General features: G+C 53.8%; 1 protein-coding gene across 4 annotated transcripts; it reads left to right on the top strand.

The window, feature by feature from the left end:
* Positions 1-20,284, top strand: CSNK2A1 (casein kinase 2 alpha 1). 4 transcript variants are annotated; one of them, XM_040576274.1, is made up of 14 exons: positions 43-142; positions 2,599-2,937; positions 11,315-11,525; positions 12,565-12,676; positions 13,585-13,686; positions 14,091-14,141; positions 14,777-14,836; positions 15,522-15,605; positions 15,982-16,092; positions 16,909-17,010; positions 17,593-17,693; positions 18,406-18,554; positions 19,363-19,449; positions 19,976-20,284. In XM_040576274.1, the coding sequence occupies exons 3-14, from the start codon at positions 11,425-11,427 to the stop codon at positions 20,089-20,091; spliced, it is 1,176 nt and encodes a 391-aa protein (XP_040432208.1). In that variant the 5' UTR covers positions 43-142; positions 2,599-2,937; positions 11,315-11,424; the 3' UTR covers positions 20,092-20,284. The 4 variants fall into 4 exon arrangements, with proteins under 4 accessions (XP_040432207.1, XP_040432208.1, XP_040432210.1 ...); XM_040576273.1 differs by lacking the exon at positions 2,599-2,937 and having other exon boundaries at positions 1-142; XM_040576276.1 differs by lacking the exons at positions 43-142; positions 2,599-2,937 and adding an exon at positions 5,314-5,418.
* The last annotated feature ends 1,087 nt before the right edge of the window (positions 20,285-21,371 follow it).

Raw genomic sequence — 21,371 nt, forward strand, 5'->3', positions numbered from 1 at the left:
CGACACCTCCTTCCCGCGGCACGTCGCGGTTTCCGCTTCCGGCGCGCCTCGCTCTGGTCCCTGCGGCTGGCGGCCGAGCCTTGTGCCTCCGCCATATTGTCTGTGTGCGCCCGGCGGGCGGCGGCGGCGGCGGCTCCGGCAGGTACCGGCGGGGCCCGCTGAGGCCCGGCACGGCCCCGAGGGGGCTCGGCGGCTTCCCCTGACCTTCCCCGGGTCCCCGCGGCGGGGGGGGGGGGGGGTAGGAGCCGCCGCCGAGCTCCGCGCCCCGCTTGGGCCGCGCCGTGGGGCCGGGCCCGGGGACGCCCCTCAGAGGAGCGGGGCCGCGCTGTGGGGCCGGCACGGAGATGGGGGGAGGGGGCTGGGGGAAACGGGGGAGGGGGGCAGGGGGCTGCTCCGGGAGGGGCTGAGGGCCCCGGGGGAGCGGGGCCGGCCGGGAGCTGCACATGGGGCCGATTGTAGGGCCGGCTGTGGGGCTGCCTGTGGGGTTGCCCATGGGGCCGGCTGTAGGGTTGCCTGTGGGGCGGGCTGTGAGGCAGGTTGTGGGGCAATCTATTGGGGCGGTTGTAGGGCCAGCTGTGGGGCCGCCCGTCTGGCAGGTTATGGGGCCGGCCGTGGGGTTACCCATAGGGCCGATCCCGGGGCTCCCCCCAGCCGCACAGGGAGGCCCCAGCCCCGTGGGCAGGCGGCCTTCCCCTCCCCCGGCCGTCCGAGGGGGCCGGCTTAGGTGGGGCGGGTGTTCCTCACCCTTAGGGCTTCCCCTCCCCTGTCTGCCCCCGGTAGGGCCCCCCCTTTTTTCCCCAAGTCGAGAGGCGAGGAGAGGCCTGGGGCTGCTGGGCGGGAGGCGATCTCCTGCTCGCCCCTCTCCTAAATACGCCGGGGGTGGTCAGTGTCCCCCCCCCCCCGCTGTAATTCAGTGCGTTGCGCCCCGGGGCAGCAGGCCGTGTGCGGCAGCTGGTGAAATATGCTTTGTAAACGAAAGGGCAGATAAGATTATGAAACCCCATGCGTGCCGTTCGGCAGATTATTCTTCCTTACCCAGGGCTTCGGGTCCGACCAATAAAGTTTGGCTTATAAACACCCGGCGTTTTCCGCTGACAGCAGCGGTTGGGTCTAGGCAGAGCTCGCGAGGGCCCGTGCGTCCCTTCTGCGGGTCCTGAGGCGGTGCTGGTGAGCAGAGGCACCCTCTTGTGCCCGGGCTGGGGGGCTCGGAGGGGCCCCGTTGGAAGGGGGGTGCGCTGCGAGCTCCGCCCGCAATCCCCTGGCCCACGCGAGTTTGGTCCTCGGCGCGCTTTGTAACCTGCCTGGGAGCTCGGTCGTGCTGCGGTTTTGGAGACGGCCCCCGCTGGGGGTGGCAGCACCGGGGGGGGGGGGGGGGGGGCTTTGGGGGGCGTCTCCAGGCGCACGGAGGCAGCCGCGGTTGTGCGTCGGGGCAGGCGGCAGCTCCTGGTGCTCAGGAGGCTCGCTCCTCTCAGAAGCGCGACGGTTGCTCAAAACGTCGGGCTTCGCGCGGGGCTGGCGTTCGTGCCGTGTCAGCCTCGGGTGTCGGATGTGGCTGCCAGCGCGGGCTGGGGTGTAGGGCGTGCGGGAGCAGAAGAGCTGCTCGCCCCGTGCGCCGGCGGCCTGGGCACGGTGCAGAAATCGGCGGAGTTCGTGCTCGGGGAGGGGAGGCTGCGCTCGGGAGGCCGGCGGGCAGGGTCTGGGGGAGGGATGGAGAAGTGGGCGCCGGGGGGGCTCCGCACGAGAGGGACGGCGAGGTCGGCGCCGAGTTCCGGCAAACGCGAAGGAAACTGGACCAAGGGATGTTCTGTGAAATGTCCTGGGGTTGGGCCTCGGGGGGGGCGGGGGGCTGGCGATGCTCGTTTGCTTGATGAGAGGCGACGCAAAGCCAGGGGTGGTGGAAAGCAGCGAGCGGGGATCGCCGCAAGGCCGGGGTACGAGCGCTGCTTCCCGAGGGGGGGGGGGGGAGGCAGAGTCGTCGCCGTGGTGGGATTTCAGGTGGTTTCTAGGTAGTGCCGCTGAGGGGGTGTGGAACGGGTTCGTGGGAGGAATTTGGGGAAGTCGGGGCAGCGAAAGGTGGCAACAGATTGGTGGGGTAACGGAGGAAGAAACCATTTGAGGTGGTGAGAGGGACGGGGAGGTGACTTCTCCCAGCTTTGTTGAACGACGGTTGCCTTCTGCCGGAGGTTTTGCAGCGTTCTCTCCTCACAGAACTCATTTTCTCTTCCTGCCTCTCCTCGCGTCCTCTGAGGAACAAGGGAAAGGAAGACACAAGCAGATGGGTGACATTGTGGCGGTGCGATTAATTTGCGTCACGTTTCTGGGCAGGCAGGGATTATTTCTGGGTTACCGGACCCGTCGCCTCCGCGGGTCGGCTCTTCTGAGCCGCGTACCTTGAGGCATCGCGCTTGGGGTCTGTAGGGGTGAGAAAACCCAAACCACCTTGGGTTTTCTTGTCCCGTGAGGGTCCTGAGAGAGTAACCCCACGGGTTTTAGGATCCACGGGGGCTGCTGTGCCTTGGGCTGGCTGCAAACCTTCTCTGCTTTTGGTTGCAAGGCGACTCTTGGATAATCCTTCTGAGCTTGGACATCTCCTTCCAGGGGTTTCCAAGAGCTGACTTGCCTGGAATCGACAGAGCCCGATTGCAGCACGGGCCATCTCCTTTGGGCCCAGGAAACCTGCTTTGAAGAGGAGACGGCGGCCGCCGGAGCCGTCGGTTCAGGCGCTGGGAGCAGAGCGTTTCCCAGCCCGGGTCTCGGACTCCATCGAGGTGCCAGACCCGTCCGCCAGCAGAAGGATCGAGGAGAAACGGGGTTGTCGATGCGGCCGTAGGGGCAGCGGGTCGAGGATCTCCGCTGTCGGTCAGAGGAGCCCCGAAGCGAGCCCGCCCTGTGCCTGCTCCCTTGCCCAGGCCGCTCCGGGCGGTTTCGTTCGCACAGGTGACTTCGTTGTCCCTGTGGTGCCGCCGCTTCGGGGAGCAGAGGGGACGCCTCGGAGCTGTGTGCAGACACAGAGCGGCACTGGGTCAGGCTCGTACTGGGAAGGGCAGGGTTTCAGTAATTTTCCACAGAATTGATTCGTTTTGAGAGGCAGATTATGACCTTAGGACCTGATTTCTCATTTTTTTTAATGCAATGTTACCACTTGCAGGTAGGTGCTCTGTAAAGCAGGCCGCGGAGGTGCTTAACCCGACGCCCGGGTTACGTTCGGGCTGTTGCTCGCCGGTAGCGGCCAGTAAAGGTGCACGGATGGAGGTGGGAAGTCGCGGGCTGGGGTGGGAGGTGGCTGCGCCCTCGGGTACTGCAGCGGGCCTGGAAAACCGGCGCTGTTGTGTTTGTGGAGGAGCAGACCTCTGCGCGCACACCTGCAGAGCGCCCAGGGGCCAGGCAGCCGGCTTGGTTTTAAGCGCGGGCAGGGCCCGGCGTGCCGCGCAGCGTTAGCACGGAATTCTGTGCGGGATCCCGCCCCCGCGGGGTGGGAGAGGTCCCTCCAGAAATCCTCCTCCTGCGTGCGGAGCCGCCGGGGCGCCTTGGTTCTTCGTGTGCCGGAGGTGGGTCAGCGCAAAGGAACCTCCTGTACGGAAAAGGAAGAGCTCCCGCGCCGCTCGTTTTCTTGCGGGCTTTGACAGAGGTTTCTCTCTCCAGCTGTCACCGGCGGGCTGTGACGCCTCAGCCTCACCTCGTGCGGATTACGCCGCCCCGGTTACCTGCCAGGAGGAAAGGAGCTCTCCTTGCCCGCTGATGAAGTTGGGCAGAGTCTGCATCGGCATCAACCGACTTGCAAATTGAAAGCTGCAAGCTTGGGCGTTTCGGAAGGTGTGGGCGCGTCCAGCAGGGCGCAGAGACGCGTCCTCTTCCTAAGCCCCCTCTTAACGCCGCCCGGTGGCTTCTCCGGGCGATTCCAAGGGGCGAAGACCGGCGGGCGGGGGCGGACAGCCTCGTCCCGCGCGGGCTGGCCGCGCTTTGGCTTGGCACGGTCAGGGTGGGTTCGGCTCTCGCGTCCCCGCTGAGCGATGAACGGCGTGCCGCCTCAGAGCCGGTGCGTGATGGAGGGAGGTTTCCGCCCTTGGAGAAGTGTTCCCCAGCGGATTTTGGGAGCAGCCGTAGCCAGGTACGCCTCGCCTTAACGGCTCCGAGTCCCCAGAGCCCGATGGCAGCGGCTCTGCCCTCGGACAGGGGCTGCCCCGCGCGTCTCGTCCTGAGCCTGTCAGAGGCCGGCTGAGCCGCGGAGACGGTTCACAAAGCGCTGCCTGCGTGCTGGGGACAGCTGATCCCAGGATTTCCTGAAGAAGTTCCACGCGCCGCAGCCAGGTTTATCCTCCGGCCTCCAGAACCTCTCCCGCCTCTGCGAGTTGCGCAGTCAGGGGGCGGTTAAAGACAAGCGACCCGGCTCAGTTTTGCGTTCCAGCTCCGTCTCGCACCGCACGTCAACCACGGGGGGTCAATCGGCTGAGCGATGGGGCTGTCGGAACTCCGCGTGCTAATTAGGGAGGAAAACAACCGCCTCGCTTAGCACTAATTACGGAGGTAGAGCTTTCCAGAGGGTGCTGCCGGTTGACCCGGCGTCAGCTGCGAAGAGCCTGCGGTGACGCTGCAACGTTTCCCCGTCCTGAGCTTTCAGGAGGAGCTGCCCGGTGCTGCTGGCATCCCACGAAGGGCGGGCTCGGTAATTCTGCTTGGGAAATGCTGTCCCGAGCCCCAGCGGTGGGAGCTCTGGTTTTCAGCAATGTGCTGAGAAGAAAGAGGCTCACGTCGCTCCACGCTCAAGTCCTCGCGAGCCGTCTTGCTTTGGCGCGGTCGAGGCTAAAGAGATGTTTATCGGGGCTGCTCTCAGGAGCCCCGTGCCCTGCCTTGCCGCCTTCGCCGTGCTCCCTGCAGGGCGCAGCACCCTGGCTCTCACCCGGAGGGGACGGAGCGCGGCTCTGCCTGCCCCGGGTGGAGCCCCCGAGGGCAGAGGATTGCCGGCGGCACGATTTGGCCACTCGCGGCTGTGCCATTTTTATTTGTTGGCTGTTCCCGGTTGGCCTTTTAGCCGTTTTTCTTTGATTGCGGCACGAATCTGACGTGGTGGCAGTGCCAATACCCCCTGCTCTGAGGGGGCTGGGAGCCGCAAGGGCCTGGGTGTCCCGCCGGCGTCACCGGCTGCTGCGGCTCGTTCCAGACGAGCCTCGGTGGTGGTGTGTCAGGGAAAGCTTTCCCTGGGCCTGAGAGCTAGGTTGGCTGCTCGGATACGAGGGAGAGGCCGTGATTTTATGGGAGGGCGGGAAGAGAGGAGTTTCAGAGCTGACCAGCTATTCTGTGTAACCCCTAGGAGATGCGGCGAGGAACGTTCCAGTCCCTGGCAGCCTCCTGTTGCTGGAGGAAATCCCGGCTGCCTGGCCCAGGTACTCGAGCAGCTGCCAGCACTGGAGCTCTGTAAATGTAAGGATGGTTGTCCAGCTAGGCTGGGATTCTGGGAACCGGTGGAGGATCCGTGTGAGCCCCTCTGAAACGGGGCTGTTAGAGCTCGGAGCGGGAAGGAAGGCTGTGGCCGAGCTGCTGCGGGGACAGCGCGGGCACGGAGCCGCTGCCGGGGCAGCCCGCAGCGTGTCAGGCACGGCGGGCGCCGCTTGCAAGGTTTGTGAAGCGGCAGAGTTGAGTTTTGCCCAGGACTGTGGCCTTACCGTCAAGTGCGGAGTTAAAGTGAAAATGTTTTTGTGGTCCTGTGACTCCCACTGGCTCGTGGCCCCCCCCTTGCAAGGGATGACTTCTTCTGGCAGGCGCTGCAGGGAGTTCGGGGGAGGAATTAGAAACGCGGGTAAAGGAAGCGCCGCGCTCAATTTTAGGAGCTCGCTAGTACAGAATTACTCCAAGATGTTTCTCAGCCTGTCAGCTCTTTTCCCCAATGGCTGGTCATGTCTTATTTTGAATTCAGTAACAACTCTGTTTCTTTTTTAAGGGAACGTTCGAGGTCTTTATGCATCAGCCTTTATTATTTCTCCGCAGCCGGACACAGCCAGCTATTTAAAAGAAATCTGGAAAATAATTTTGGTGGAAAAATGCAGTTCGAGCAGACAGCAGTGTTCCAGAAAATATCAAGAGAAAAGTTTGGTTTCAAACCTCAGCTTTTTTTCAACTCCATTAGGTTTTAAAATCTGCTTCTCGATTGATGCTGTCCCTTTAGTAGGTAAATGGGTTTCGGGAAAGGATGTAAAATGTCAGTTCTGTTAATCCAGGCTTGTTTCTATTTCAGCTATAAAACCATAGAAAAATATAGGCTGCGAGGGACTTCTGGAGGTCATCTGCTCCATGCTCGTATTGCTGCAGTTCCAGTATTAGGAAAACGCAGGAATTAGGTTTCTGTTGCGAGGTAGAGCACGCGTTTTTTGTGAAGTCGGTTACTGTTGCCTCTTCCTTTAGAGTTAACGCGGGATTTGCTCGATGCTGGCTGCCAGTCGGCTGCACTGTAGTGTTGAAGCATGTCCTGAGCTTTTAATTTCAGTAGCACCTGCCCGGCACGAGATGTTCTGCGAACGCTGCGGAAGCGAGCGCGCCATCCCCGCGCGGCTTCGTAGGCAAGGGATCGGCGGGGCTGCGTGAAGGAAACCGCAGGCAGCGTAGCTGACAACTGGAATGTTCCCCCGCTAACAAAGCACGTTGTGCGCTTGTGATTTCAGAGGCCGGGTTCGGGCCGTTTCTGCGAAAGGCGAGGTCTCGCCGTAGCTGGGGACGGAGGGCAGGAACGCCCCCTTGGTTCCGGGCTGCCTGCTGTAGTTCTGCTCAAAATGAGCCGGCTGCTGTCTGTCCGTGGTCTGTCTGCCACGGCTGCAGCTGGTGACGAGCTTACGCTGATACTTAGAGGCATTTCTAAGGGCAGGTCTGAGCGTTAGAGCAGCCACCGCACCTCCTGCACGGGCTCGTGCAGCAGAGCTGCCGCCAGGACGCCGCCCGGCGGTGTGTTCGCTGTGTTCGGGGGAATCGCCCCGAGCAGAGGAGCTGCCCTCTGCCCCGGGACAGGCACACCCTGGCATCGAGCGGCGGGTGCCAGGCGGGTGACTGAGGGCTTTGTCCTCCTCGCTGCTCCCTGCCGTGTGGCCTTAGCGCTCGTGGTCCTGTTTCTTAGCTGAGCACTTCAGCTCTGCCAGAGAGAGGACGTTTTTCAGAGGCGCATTGTGTTCTCCTGAGCCTTGGGTGCTTCTCCGTGTCACCCCAAATGTTGGGGCGTCTCCTGGTGGCAGCGATGCCAGCTGCGGGCAGCCGGCTGGTGGCGCTTGGGCCGCGTGTGGGTGCGGCACAGGGCTGGTGGCAGGACGGCTCCCGGCCAGGTGCAGCGGGTACCGAGCTGCTGGAGTCGCTCCCCAGCGCTGCAACTGCCGTGGGGCCGGCACAGAGCTGGGCCCGGTGCTGCGGGGGGAGCATTCGGGCTGGTTTTGTCCCCGGTTCTTTGCTTCTGAAAGGAATGCCTCCGCCTGGAGAGCACAGCTAGTGGTGGCGGTGGGACCTGGTGGCAGCGCTTCGCAGCACAGCGCGGGAGTGCCGCAGGGATTCAGATCAGATGCGGGGCTTTGTATTTTCCCTGGTGAGCGCGGTCGCGTCCTGCAGCGGGTTGCCCAGGGAGGCTGCGGAGCCTCCATCCTTGGAGGTGCTCGGTAGTGTGCTGGACGTGGCAACCCGATCTGCTGTGCCTGGACTACCTGGGGCAGTCCCTCCCACCGTAAGTTATCCTGTGATGCTGTCGGTTATGCGGGAATTAAGAAGTGACCTCTTCTCTTCGGCCTCTGACCGCAGTAGCACAACTTACCCGGTGATGTGCTCAGGACGCTCGTTTCCTTTAGGTGTGATTGCCACTCATACTGTAGATTTTCGGCCTGAAAGCTGCGAGCTAACCGGGCATCGCGTGACCACACCTATACCTGTCGTTTGTCCTCATTTGGCCTTTATCTCAAAGAGCTTGGATCCACTACAACATCATCCCTCTCTAGGGGCAGTGAAAGCAAAATACGAATCGGTTCCTTAGCGGTTTGAGTAGACGAAGTGAAAAGTTCTCAGGTGAGGAAGTTTGTGCGTGTCAGTAACTGCTTTGAAACCAAGTTCTCTCTGCAGATTCTTTCCTCTTTCCACGTCAGGAGCAGCAGACGACGATACCTGCCTTCACGGGCGTTGTGTGCCATTCTTAGAAGCTCCAGTCGATGATTTCCTGAAAAAAACCTCTCTGAGCTGTCTGTTACAGCACGGAGCTTGTGCTAGGCTGCAGCTACATGACAAGAAAATATCCACTCTGAAGTTTGATCTATCTTTAGTTAATGAGATTGATTTCTCTTTTTTTTTTTTTTCCCCTGCTGAAACAATGATCTCTTTCAGCTGAATGATGTGGAGCAGTCGTGTGCTTTCTTGATACCGAATCACGCTTAGAAGTTAAAACTGCCAAGTCATCTTAGGCGTGCATGGCCCCTGTTAATTCCCCCACGAGGAGTACTGGGCAGGTGAAGTTAGCAAGTGGGTGTCCTGCTGGAAGCACAAGGAATGAGGAGAAACGAAAACACGATGAAATGTTGAAATCGGGCTGCGTGGTGCTGAGCGCGTTCTGGTAAAGGTGCCCCTTCTGCTGCCCTCCGCGGGCGGCTGTGGGTGTGCGGCTGCCTCCTGGGTGTCCGAGTCGCGGACACGTGGTGTGAGGTCTTGGCCGATTGCTGCCTGATCTTTGGAAACGTGTGTTTTGTTAGGGGAATAACGCTTTGGGAGTTGATTTTTTTAGTAATATTTCATGTTCCGTGCTTACCCAACACCTGGCTGAAACGTCCCGTGCGTTGCTGCGCTGAGGCCGGTCCCGTCCCTGCTGTGGACTGGGGAGCAGCGCCGGGTCCCTTCGTGCCCCCGGGGCTGGATTCCTGCTGCCCTGCCCACCTGCAGCCGCCCTCGAAAGATTTGCGTGTCGCTAGGTCAAAAAATGACCCGTGTTAGCAGCGTTCGTGCCTCTAGAGGAGGCTCAGTCCACGCCAGAAAGAGAAATGCGAATGGTTCTGCGTCCGAATGTGGGACCGGCTGCTGGGGGAGCAGTGTGAAATGGGGAAGGACGTCAGAGTCGTGCCCCCGGGTCGCCCCGTGCCCTTGTAGGCAGCAGCTCTCGCTGGGGTCCTTGCAGCAGGCACTAAAGGGAACATCAGGAAGCTGCCGCCAGCAGGATTCTCCTTCTGGAATTTTCTTCTTGCGCAATGCGTCCCGACAGCCTAAACGAACCGCTCCGAGTAGATTTCTAGGTCTTTCTGATTAATTTCTGATTAATGGTGCTATTACTTCCTCCCGCAGGGTAGCGGCTGCGTGTTTCTGCGAGGGGATGGGATCGGCGCAGCAAATCATCCCCGCTTCTTTCAGTTCTGCGCGCCCTCCTCCAGGCACGGCCCTGTAGGCCCTGCAAGACGCAGCAACCGGAGCTCTTCCACGCCGCAGCACGGCTTCCTTCCTCATGAGTGAATTTGGAAGCTGACGTTCTTGTATTTAAATGTTTTACGAGTTTGTCAGCTTTCACTTGCGGTGGAGGATTTATGGGGTGCGAAGGCCCTGCTTTTAGGCAGGGCAGTGACTCTGGTATGAGGTCAGAGCGCTCAGCAGCGTTTGTTGAAATGCGGGGCTGTCTGCTGCCTCCTTACGACCTAGTGAAAAAAAAATTCAGACCTCTTGCATGAGGTTTTCAGCGGGCTTTATTGACTACCGGTGATGGCAAGCGTGCTTTTGGTAGGTAGGCTGGATTTATAAAAACTAGGAGGCTTAAATGGCAGGGCCAGAGTCTCAGCAACTGGGTTTTGATACGGGAGCCGTGATTCTTGACTGAATACTGTTACGCCACCACAATATCTGTGCTTTCTAGTGTTGGGTAGTATTAGCAGGGTCACCAGTAGGTGTCTTTCACTCCTCACCTCGGGGCAGTGTACCCTCGCAGTGTGTGTGTGTTGGCAGTGCTGGAAGCGTGCCCTGAGCCTGGCTGGGGGGTGATGACGTTCCCGGAGATTTGGGTCCTGCCGAGGTTCTCTGCGGCCTTCACCAGGCCCTGAGAACGCGGCGTGCTCCGTAGAGGAGCTTCATCCCTGCACCGATGAGTTTGTTTTTACTGAGGAACCCAGTTGTTGACCATGATTCCTCTTTAAGGGAAGTAAAAGTTTAAGTAAGCTTCCCAAAATCATTGGGTGAGGGAATCGATACCAGCCCGGTGTTGGGGAGGCCCAGCAGAGAGCTGGTCTGTGACTGGTGTCCTTACAGTGCATTCCCGTTGTCTAAAATAGCCACGAACTTGTGTTTCTTTGACATACAGGGACTTCCTTCTTAGTTATTTCAATTAGTCACAGTAATGGTAAAGCTTAACAGGAGATTTGCTAAAATCATGTCTGAAGGAAGAAGTGGAGGAGCTTGCTGAGCCCTTTGGACAAGCAGAGTGTAGAGAGACACCATCAGACGTTTGCAGCAGAATTCTTCCAGTGTTTGGCTAAAGCTTCGGAACCCAGCCCAGGGGCTGCCGTCCTCTTGGACGGTTGGATTTCCTCGAACACGGGAGGCTGGAACCACGGTTGGTGCCCAGCACCAGCGCAGCTCCTGGCTGCCTCTGCCAAAAAGTCCGCCGAGCATCTTCAGGCCCCGAATGGTTTGTAACGACTGGCCTCGGTGACATCTTCCCAGCGTCCTGAGCTCCGATTGTTGACTGAATTTTAACAAAAACTGAACGTGGGGACAGCAGGGAAGCGAAGTTGGTGTTTCTGAAGCTGGTTTTGTGTATGTGAGGCAGAGCGATAAAAGTGCTCTGATGAGGTCCTTCTGAGTTGCGAGTCCCAGGGTTCTGCTTTAAATGAGAACTGGTGCTTCCAGAAATTGAAACTTCGGGATGTGCTTAATTTAGGTCGCACAGGTGACCTTGTAAATCTGTCAGCTGTTCGCAGCGTCGACGCTTAGCGCCTTGCAAGAGGCGCGGGTCGCGGAGGTTCTGCTCCACGCGCTGGTGGCAGAGGCTGCGGGAGGAGCTGCCCTCGCTGCGGAGCCAAGGGGAGGAGGCCCTCTGCTGATACGGAGCACGCCGCGTTCCTTCCCCTGTGGGAAGTTATCTCTGCAGCCATAAGCTAGAAACTCGGCACCGAAAGCCGCGAGGTGTGCGCGGGGTGTGACTTCTCTGAGGCGGGCCAAGTGGTCCTGTGCTGTGTGAGGGGGAGCAGGCAAACGGCTTCCAGGGCCTGACAAACGATCCCGGTCCTGGGGCTAGGCTCCGGCTTCTCCTTTTCAACAGCTTTTAATGATTAACTTAAGTATTTTTATAGTATCTTGAGATTTTAACCTTTGGTTTATTTTCTCTCTGCAGTTGGAAGAATCTGAGGCCTGTCCGAGGCCTTTATCCTCCGTCCAACCTCGGAGTTCGGGTAGCCTCTGATTTCAGACATCTCCTCCCTTCCACCTGCCAACCTGTCTGATATGTCGGGACCCGTGCCGAGCAGGGCCAGGGTTTACACGGATGTGAACACACACAGACCCCGGGAGTACTGGGACTACGAGTCGCATGTTGTTGAGTGGGGGTAAGTCCCGGGGCTGGGATGGATCCTGGTGGGATCTGCCGTCGTGGTGCCAGGGGAGCCCTGACGCCTATGCTGCATTAGGCTCTTCCGTGCTCTTTGGCAGATGTTGTGTGCGCGTGGCACGTGTTCGGATCACAGCTTTGGGATCACAGAAATGGTAGAATAACCTGTTGTGTACCTGAAAGTGTTTCTTGTCAAAATTTTAAATCCCCAGCAGTGCAGGAACATTTTTAGTGTCTCCCTTAAGGGTTTGGTTTGAGGAGTTTTTGCCAGGTAGCCAGGAAACTTCTCCTTCCAGAGGGAAGAAAATCTTTTTTTACCTGAAACACGCTAAATGGTCCTGGGTGCAGGGCCAAAAAGAAGTGAAAAGATGTTTCTGACTTGGAGGGGTGAAGAGACGCAGCAAACTGAAATAGGTACATGTCGTTTTGTGACTTGTTGCTCTGCTCTCTGCAAGTGACTACAAAAGAGGCGTACGCTCCTCCTTGAAGGAAGGAGATGTCTAAATTGATCTCATGACTAAACTGTCCAAGAATCAGATGGCAGCAGTGCCAGCTTCATAGCTCTGTGTTCCTGCTTTGTATAGCAGGGCTCAGGCTGAGGCCTGTCCTCAGCTTTGCTGCAGTTCCAGTTTCCTGAAATGCGTGCTGTCGTCTGAGCGTAAGTGGTGCCTCGTGTCTAGTCTCTTTTTAAATGGGCTAGCCCTGAAGTTTTGGTCTTAATGGCTTTATTGATATTTTAACGTCATGTTAGGGAAAACGTAGCTCCCAAATCTATAGATCGAAAGGCATGGCTCACGTTTGCTGAAAGGCAGATGGGCTCGTGTCGCTTACTGCAAAAAACAGTTTCGGGATCGAATCTGACTTGGGCAAAGAGAAGCTCCCTGTTTCTTAATTCTTAATCATCACATTCAGATTTCAGGTGCTAGTTAGGCCACCTTGTCTGCAAGGTGAGTCAGTGATGTAGCGTTGAGGAGTGCCGTGTAAACTCTGATGGAAATGACTGAACTCTTTGGAACTCTACCTTTTTGTCTCCACAGAAATCAAGATGACTACCAGCTAGTTCGAAAATTAGGCCGAGGCAAATACAGTGAAGTATTTGAAGCCATCAACATTACAAATAATGAAAAAGTAGTTGTTAAAATTCTTAAGGTGAGCAGGGATTTGGGCAAAACACGGAATCTGTCTTGAGGTGATCGGGAGGTCAGAAAACGCAGCATTTAGTCTAAAATGCTTTTATGTTTCTAAAACTGAAATCCTTAAAGTCTGGCTTTGGAGCCTCATTCGGTGAAACGGGCTGTTATTTTAACCTCCTAATAAGAAACCCTGTGCTTCATTACCGAGTTAAATTTCTGCCTGCAAGGAATTACCCTTTATCGTAAAGAAGCCCTGATGTGGAACACATTTTTACTTGGAGCTAGAAAAGACTTCAACAGCTGACTAGAGAATTCTCACCTCCTCTAACCACCAGCGCCCTGGCGTGCTTTCAGGTGGATGGAGGCCTCTGAGCTAACGGGATCGTTGTCCTTTAAAGCCAGCGATTAAATTCACTGACTGCTAACCTTAAATTTTTCATTTCTGCTTTGCATGTTCCGCTGGAGTTGTAATATCTTTCCAGACTGAGTTAGGGTCTCCTGGAAACTGGTTGTTCCACAGATGTGATTGGTGAAATGCCTTTGTTTAGTGGCCCTCAGATAGCTGGTGGACTTCTCAGAGTTACACGTTTACCACACGCCACTTAACAAGTTTTTGACTATTGGATCATGTTCAGACAACTTTTCTTTATTAAAAAAAAAAAGCCAAATTCATAACCCTTTTTCACATGAAACTGATGCTTGTGGCTGTCAAGAATGTATCATTAGAGACTGCAGATGCTTGAGGCCGTACTGGAATGATGCATAGTCCCGTAACAAGCAAGTCCAACTGTTTGAACTTAATTTGCAAAGCTTCTGATGTACTTTGCTAACTTGCAGCCCCATACCTTTGCCATCTAGATGTTGAGCTATTTGCCTCACTTTACTGGCATGCTTTGTCTTATGCTTTGGGTTTTTATTCTTCAGCCTGTTAAAAAGAAGAAAATCAAGCGTGAAATCAAGATCTTAGAAAACTTGCGAGGCGGTCCCAATATAATCACTCTTGCAGATATAGTAAAAGACCCTGTGGTGAGTATGGAAGGAACTCAACGGGTTCCTTGGGGTGATGGGTGAAGTTGCTGTGTTTGGCTTCAGCTCTGATTCGGCTTTTTGTTTTCTCCTGCTCTTAAATCGTGCTTTTGAATCCCGTAATCAGATCACCTCTTAATCTGATTAACTTCTAGTAGAGGCCCCTCCCCTGCAGGTCACTTCAGCCCCCTGCTTTGTAAGGAGGAGGTACCACGGAACTGAGACATGTTAATTTGCTCTACAGGAGTACTGCAGCGGGCTGCAGGCTTTGGCTCTGTTCCCCCCTATCTGAGGGCAATTGCAACCATGTCTGAGGAAGGGGGGGTTTTAAAGTAAAAATGATTTAATTATCCTAAATGAAAGCAATTTATCTCAACAAGACTTAACACTTTTTTCTGTTTCAGTCTCGGACCCCTGCTTTGGTTTTTGAACATGTAAACAACACAGACTTTAAGGTACGGTATGGGTTGTGCACTTCTAATGTTTTCCATTCGAAAGCCACTTGTAATCTTGTTCTGGGAAGAGGCAAGTACATAGCGGGCAGGGAAGTTATTTGTTCACTTCCTTCCGACATACCAGCTGTCTTTAAAGATGAATTTACTTGGGAAGTAAAGTAAGTTTGTAATTAGTCCCGTAGCGCCGTTTTGCCACAGAAGTTACAAGATGAGAATCCAGATTCCAAGTGGTATTGTAACCTTTGGAGCAAATTCCTGTTACCTCAAGGCCCATCGGTGCCTGTCGTAGCTTTACTGCAGCTGAGAGCACCCTTGGTCTTTTTGAGCCCCAGTCTGCAGGCGTAGTGCCTCATGCTGCTGGTGGGCAAGTGCAACCCGAGGGAGGTGGTGACAGGAACTGGAGCAGAGTGCACGTCCTGAGCGCAGTGGGAAGTAAGCTGCGTATGTGATTTGTAAAGAGAGGAACAGACTGAACGTCTGTGGGATTAGGGTAGCTTGGGAAATGTTTACTGGTCATTCAAGTGGGTTCGGAGGACTGCAGCAGCAGAGAACAGGGCTGGGTTTTTCTGGATTGGCACGGACGTGATGTTTGTCTTCAGTGCTGAACGCTGATGTAATATGTTTGTTTCCCACAGCAATTATACCAGACATTAACAGATTATGATATTCGATTCTACATGTATGAGATTTTGAAGGTAAGTTGGTGTTTTGCTGCTTCAACAGTTTGCTTTGTGGATTTGTACTCAGCAAATCCTATAGAGATGGTTGTCTTGTCACACTAATGGGGGAAAGGGAAGAGAGAGTCTATGGAAGAATTGCATGGAAAAATCTACATCGAGTCAAATATCAATTGTTTAGCCTTGTTTCTGCAACAAATTCTAGTCCTCTTTTGAGGATAGGAAACTCTTGTTTGGATACACTGAGATAACTCTGGATCCTAAATCAAAAGCCCCTGAAAACTGTAATCTGTAACTGGCTGGTTTGTGGTTTTTTTTTTTTTTTTTTTTTTTTTGCTTTAATGTCGTGTGAGTCGGGTATATTTGTTCTTCTGAAGCAATTATTTTCCTCTTAGGAGTCTGGGGAAGGGGATGCTTGTTTTGATCAGTAGGGCCTAGTAACTCTGCTCTTAGAGACTCTGGAATTCCATTTTTATGAGGAAGTGCATGAGGTGAAGCCAAACACTTCTGTTCCTGGTGCTTAATTTTGAGAGGGGGCTCTAGGGTTGTTGCCTGTGGTCTGTGAGTCTAGTCAAGGATGTAACACTGGGCAGCAGAGTCTTGGCTACCTAGTTAGCCTTGATATATGCGGAACATTCACTTCTGAATATGATTGAACTTGCAAGGTTCTTGCTATTCCAGAGTACGCTGCTTTCACTTACAGGCTCTAGATTACTGCCATAGCATGGGAATCATGCACAGAGATGTGAAACCTCACAACGTCATGATTGACCATGAGCACAGAAAGGTAACGGGGCAGGGAGGGGTCCTGCTTTTTCCCTTGGGAGACCAGGGATTCATTTTGGGTACTGCTGTGTAGAGGTACTAACAGACAAATTCGAGGGAAACTGCGTTTCTATCATGTGAAAAAAAAAAAATAAATGAAATCCTGTAATGGGTTATGTGTTTCAAGAGGGTTGGTAAGGAGAGGAATTTTATTTAGACCAGTTGATGTTCGTGTGGGGAGAATACCTAAAGAGAGATTCCAATCTGCTTCAAAGTAACCGAAAATAGAGCGCTTGTAAATGAAGCTTCCAGCTAGACCTACTTGTAGTGTGGTTCAGCAAATGGAGAGCTGGTGCATCCCTTAAGCCGTTTTTTTGTTTGTTTTCTGCTGTTTCTAGCTTAGACTAATAGACTGGGGTTTGGCTGAATTCTATCACCCTGGCCAAGAGTATAATGTCAGAGTGGCTTCCAGATATTTCAAAGGACCTGAACTCCTGGTAGATTATCAGGTAAGAATTACCAGCATTTATCACTGATGTGTGTACAGAAAGCCCGTGCCATTTCAAGGTAGTGAACGAGAAATTCAGGTATTTAGAGACCTGAAACTAAATATGGTCTATTCTAAAACACATCTAAAAAGCAGTGGCTTTAAAGCCACTGATTAAAGAAACCAGTGAGTTATCTGAGGACCTGAGGAAGAGCTGCAGAACTGTTGTCATGGATCCTGGAATACAATTGTTGGATTTTTTTTATCAAGGCTGCTTTTGCAGCAAGTTACAGAAATGAAGCAAAGTCCTCGTGAGAATAGCTAGTGCTGTGTGAACTTCTAAAGCTATAAAAACATCCCATAATCTGATGGCAGTTTGCATTATGGAAATGCTGTGGGCTGGAAATGTCAGTGTTAGTGCAGGCTTCAGATCGTGCTGGTGCCGAATGGAGGCACTTCGCTGTCTGCTCGCGGACCTTGTGGAGTCAGCACTTTCTGTTGCTTGCCGTTAGGCTTCCCTTCTCAACCTGTGTCCCTCCGTGATTGATAACATCGAAGGCTGCAGTGAAAGTAGAAAGAGGCACTGGGTCTACGATATCTTTATGGAGAAGGATGGAAATAGGATACCTGTGGTTCTGCTAATTGCTGTAATGCCAGTTTGAGCGACGGGAAGAGTGAGCTGAGCAGAGGTCTAGCGATAAACATGTTTCAGTCTGTTCCCAGTGTAATGTGGCCATGTTTGTACCACTGGGGAGGGAGGAAGGGGGGCGCTGTTAGTATTGGAAGTCTTTTCTGCTTAATTCATTAGAAATTGAATTGTCCTTCTGGTTTTGTACAGATGTATGATTACAGTCTGGATATGTGGAGCTTGGGTTGCATGTTGGCTAGTATGATATTCCGAAAGGAGCCATTTTTCCATGGCCATGACAACTATGATCAGGTGAGAGCTGGTCATACACAATCTCTGTTCTCTTAACACGAGGAAGGTTTTCTGTTCATGCTTCTATCAAGGGATCCAAAGAAGAATTTAAGTATTTCTCTAATGACTTCTTTGCTCGGTTTGAAGCCACATTCCTTCTTAAAAGCGTGCGATATTATCTAACCCAGTAAATAGAAATAGATTTATAGTGCTTTGTATTTATGAACTCAGTAGGTATCTGGAAAAGTTACAACCTTAGTAATGTTAAGGCTGGTGCGTTCTGGTACGTAGATCTGCTCTTCCTGAGGATATATAATATGTGGAAAGCCCCTTCCCTATCCATCTTCTAAGCTTTAGTGTTCAGAGTACGCAGCTCCCTCCAGGCTGCCTTGGCTTACTGAGCCCCGGCTGAGCGGAGACGTGTTTCTGGTGCCTGTGACTGCTTTGCTGGAGCAGTCGGAGCCATGAGATGACCCCGTGGCAGCTGGCTGGGACCACTGAGACCACATTCAAGCTCCAGGGGAATGTGCTGCAGTGTCTTTATGCTGGCTGTGGCATTGCCATTCCCTCACAGCAGTGACTTACTTTTCTGTTTGTTCCTAGCTGGTGAGGATAGCCAAAGTGCTGGGAACAGAAGACCTCTACGACTACATTGACAAATACAACGTCGAACTGGATCCACGTTTCAATGACATCCTGGGCAGGTGAGCCAAATTCTGAAGTAGCCTAAATGCTTGTGAGTTCTTAATTAGACCTGGACATGTACTGCTTTGTCAGCAGAGCTTGAAGTAACCAAAAAAAACCTTCTGCTTAAGGGAGAACTTGGAGCCAGGACTCTAAAGGCCTGTTACTTTGTGCCTTCAATTCCTTTTGCCAGTGCTTCCTATGGGCCTTTAGCTGCAGCTGCACTTGAGGAAAGATTTTTAAATATCATCTAGGTAATAAATGAACTGCCAGAGTATAAAGCACGACGAGCAAACGCTACCTTCAGATTTGTAGCAGAAAAATAAGAGAAACTCATGTTTCTCAGGGCTGCAGTACAGAAAACCAGTTGCTGCTGCTAGCGTTTCTATATCTTTTTCCTCAGAGTTATTTCACTTGTGACATGTGCGAAAACTACAAGGAACAAATGTTGGGGGGTGTAAGAGAAGAGCGGAACCTGAGAGTTCAGGCTTATAAATTCGTTCTAAACTTGGCTTCCCGTGCTGCCACAGCTGTGGCAGCTGTGCCGCCGCGTGGTGACACAGTGTACTGCTGCTCTGCCTTTGCGTGGCTCTGCCCCCTTGCTGCCACACCAAGCAGCACCCCAGCTGGGAGATGGGCATCTATTGCAGTCCTTGCTTTTCAAAAGTGAAGGCTGGCGTTGATGTCCTCTGCCCGCTTTCATTTGCGTATCTGCTTTTTTATTTTCTGCAGGCACTCCCGTAAGCGATGGGAGCGCTTTGTTCATAGTGAGAACCAGCATCTGGTGAGTCCAGAAGCTCTGGATTTCTTAGATAAGCTGTTGCGATATGATCACCAGTCACGACTCACAGCAAGAGAAGCCATGGAACACCCCTACTTCTGTAAGTACCCACTCTTACGGTCATCTGCTGTCCAAACAGTTCTTCCTCTGCCTCTGGGAAATCTCCATTCCAGTAGGTTGCGCAGATAAGAGTGAAGAAGGGCGACATGATAAGCCTGGTCTTTGCAAATAATTGTGATGGAGCTGAAACTACTTGTTTCTGTGGTGGGTAAAGTAGGCCACTGCCACCTGCAGCTGCTGAGGAAACTGTGATGTGTCTGTGTCAGGCCAGTGAATCAGCAGCACGGTGTTTAAAAACTCTGGTGCTAGACCCATGCTAATTTCAGCAGGTGTCTGGTGTACCGACTCCTGTGTTTGATAAAACCAGGTAGCTCTGGTTTGAAAAACAGCCCCTTTTAACTCGTTTTGTTGCTAAATATGTATCTTAGTGAATGGTGTATCGAGGTCTTGCTTTTGCATGCGAAAATGAAACTTTCACTAGTAAAGGTGTTTAAATGTTTGCCGATTTCTCACAAATCTCAAGATGTAGGTTTCTGGGAACAGCTGCATAACAACGCAAATATGAACACTTGCTCAGTTCAGCTGAAAGCTTTTAAAGTGAGAGTTGGAGGAACAGCTAAATTTGTCTAAGTACAGATGCAGGTCGTACTGAACTCAGTATGGGGAGGGACACACCTGAAATTCCCTCATCTGCTCCAGTAGTTTTGGGAGGTGGGAAGGGGTTGATGACGGTTGGTGTTATTTGATGTAGGCAGCTTGCCAGCACTGGCTGTGCGCTGAGCTCACGGGCGGTGTGCTTCAGCTGCTGTCTGTCAACGCGGCACCTAAGGGTAGTGTGCTCTTCCTAGATCCCATTGTGAAAGACCAGGCTCGGATGAGCTCCTCCAACATGCCGGGTGGCAGCACTCCTGTCAGCAGTGCGAGTATGATGTCAGGTCAGTTCTGCCATTGACTCTTCCTGGTGCGTGGTGTGTTAAAGCGTTTGTACGAGCTGTGTGGATGTAAGGATCCAAGAGGGTGAGTTCTGCAGGTGGAGCATCCGGTCTTCTCCTGGGACTGGTGATGAGGGCAAGGAGGGCCATGAAGAAGCAGGTGGGAGAGAGAAATGAGGCCTCGCTGCAGCCTGACCTGCTTTTCTGGTCTTGCTTGTAAAAAGTGCTTTGCAGGTGGATGTTCTGGCAGTAGTTTGAAGGACAGCAATCCTGCCGCACAGGACCACGTCTGCCCTTTGTGACACTTGACCATATACAAACCCGAGCTGCAGAGAGCAGTAAAAGATCTTTCATCTCAGCTTATTTTGGAAGCTCTGAAAATAAAACAAAGTGCCACCAAACTGACCTACAAAGCTAGCAGCCTCTGGGAAGCCGTCCCTCAGTAGCGATGAGGGACTGAGTACTGAGCCGTCCTCAGTAGCGATGCACCGCTTTCCCTCTAATTCTTGCTTACCTGTCTCTCTTTCAGGGATTTCTTCAGTGCCAACACCTTCACCCCTTGGACCTCTAGCAGGCTCACCCGTCATTTCTGCCACCACCACGCTGGGGATGCCCGTTCCAGCTGCTGCCGGCGCTCAGCAGTAGTGATGGGCTCTGTCTCCTGCTGCCTGAGCTGAGTCAGGTGGGGAAGAGGTTTCCCCCTCCGCCTCTCCTCAGGACGCAGCTCGTGCCTGGCAGGGGAAGGGAGGGGATGAACGCTTTGGAGGCACCGTGTCTGAACTGTTGCTTGTGGATTTATAGTAGTTCAGTCATTATATACAAAATTATTATAGGCTGATTTTTTTCTTTTTTTTTTTTACTTGAACTTTTCGTAACTCAGGGGATTCCCTGAAAATACCTACAGATGGAATATTTCTTGGACAGTTTCCCACCCCCCCCACCCCCCACCCCACAAAAAAAAAAAAAAGTACTCTTCATTTAAGAACAAAGACGAATCAACAGCATTTCCAAGCTCTTGCATCCTGCTGGAAATCTCTTCACGTTCCCACCATTGTTACTCCTCCATGAGCCTACGCCCTGGGGGGATCGTGCTGTTCTCCAGAGACCACCACCCCAGGTCTCCATGAGGCAGAGAGGGGGGACAGCCTGCGTTCGCCTCAGCCGGGGCACGCTGAGGAGACGCCCCCGGTAGGGAGAGGTGGTCTAAATTTAAAAGAAGCGCAGATAATGTCTAAAACCCTCTTTCGATTGAATCATGTCTCCTCGGGAGCCAACCACAATGCCGACTCACCCCCTTGCATGTAATTTTAGTCTTAAACCATGAAGTTGCTAAAACACGAAGTTACTGATCCGACTTGAAGTTAACTGATCTCCACCTCCTGGCGAAGGTGCTCCCGGGGAGGAGGCTGTGCTCTGCTCAGCTCCTTTCTCACCGAGGCCTTTTCCTGCCCTTGCTCGGCTTGGATCTCAGTTTGTTCTCGGCTATCTTGTTTTTAAATCGTTTATATAGGTTCCGAGCCGCTGGCTACTTAAGAGCTGGAAAACCCCAGGGCTGCGCCAAGTCCGATACAAGCCAGCCACCTCTTCTTCGCCCCGGCCCGGCCCGGCCCCCTCCCTCGCGTGCCGTGTGCGGAGGACGCCGGTGCCCTCGGTCCCCCCTCGGTCCCCTCCCGGTCCCCTCACGGTGCCCCGGGGAAGGAGCCAGCAGCCGCCGGTGCCCGCGGCGGTCCCTCAGCGCCCCGCGAGCCCCCCGTTCCAGCCCCGCTGTGTATATATATCCTTTGTCCTTCATATGTGAAAGATCCAGTGTTGGAATTTTGGTGTAAATAAACATTTGGTTTTATTTATCGAGGTTAGATTGGCGGCTCCCTCTCTCGGGGGCGCACCGGGCGGGTTCTGTCACACACACGCGCACCGGGGGGGGG

This window comes from Cygnus olor, chromosome 16 (assembly GCF_009769625.2).
Source record: "Cygnus olor isolate bCygOlo1 chromosome 16, bCygOlo1.pri.v2, whole genome shotgun sequence".
Taxonomy (NCBI): domain Eukaryota; kingdom Metazoa; phylum Chordata; class Aves; order Anseriformes; family Anatidae; genus Cygnus; species Cygnus olor.

Bases quoted from the DNA above. Each gene is read 5' to 3' on its own strand.
- CSNK2A1 (XM_040576273.1), top strand. From the start codon at position 11,425: ATGTCGGGACCCGTGCCGAGCAGGGCCAGGGTTTACACGGATGTGAAC. The intron at 11,526-12,564 runs GTAAGTCCCGGG...TTGTCTCCACAG, and splicing joins TCGCATGTTGTTGAGTGGGG to AAATCAAGATGACTACCAGC. The intron at 15,606-15,981 runs GTAACGGGGCAG...TGCTGTTTCTAG, and splicing joins TTGACCATGAGCACAGAAAG to CTTAGACTAATAGACTGGGG.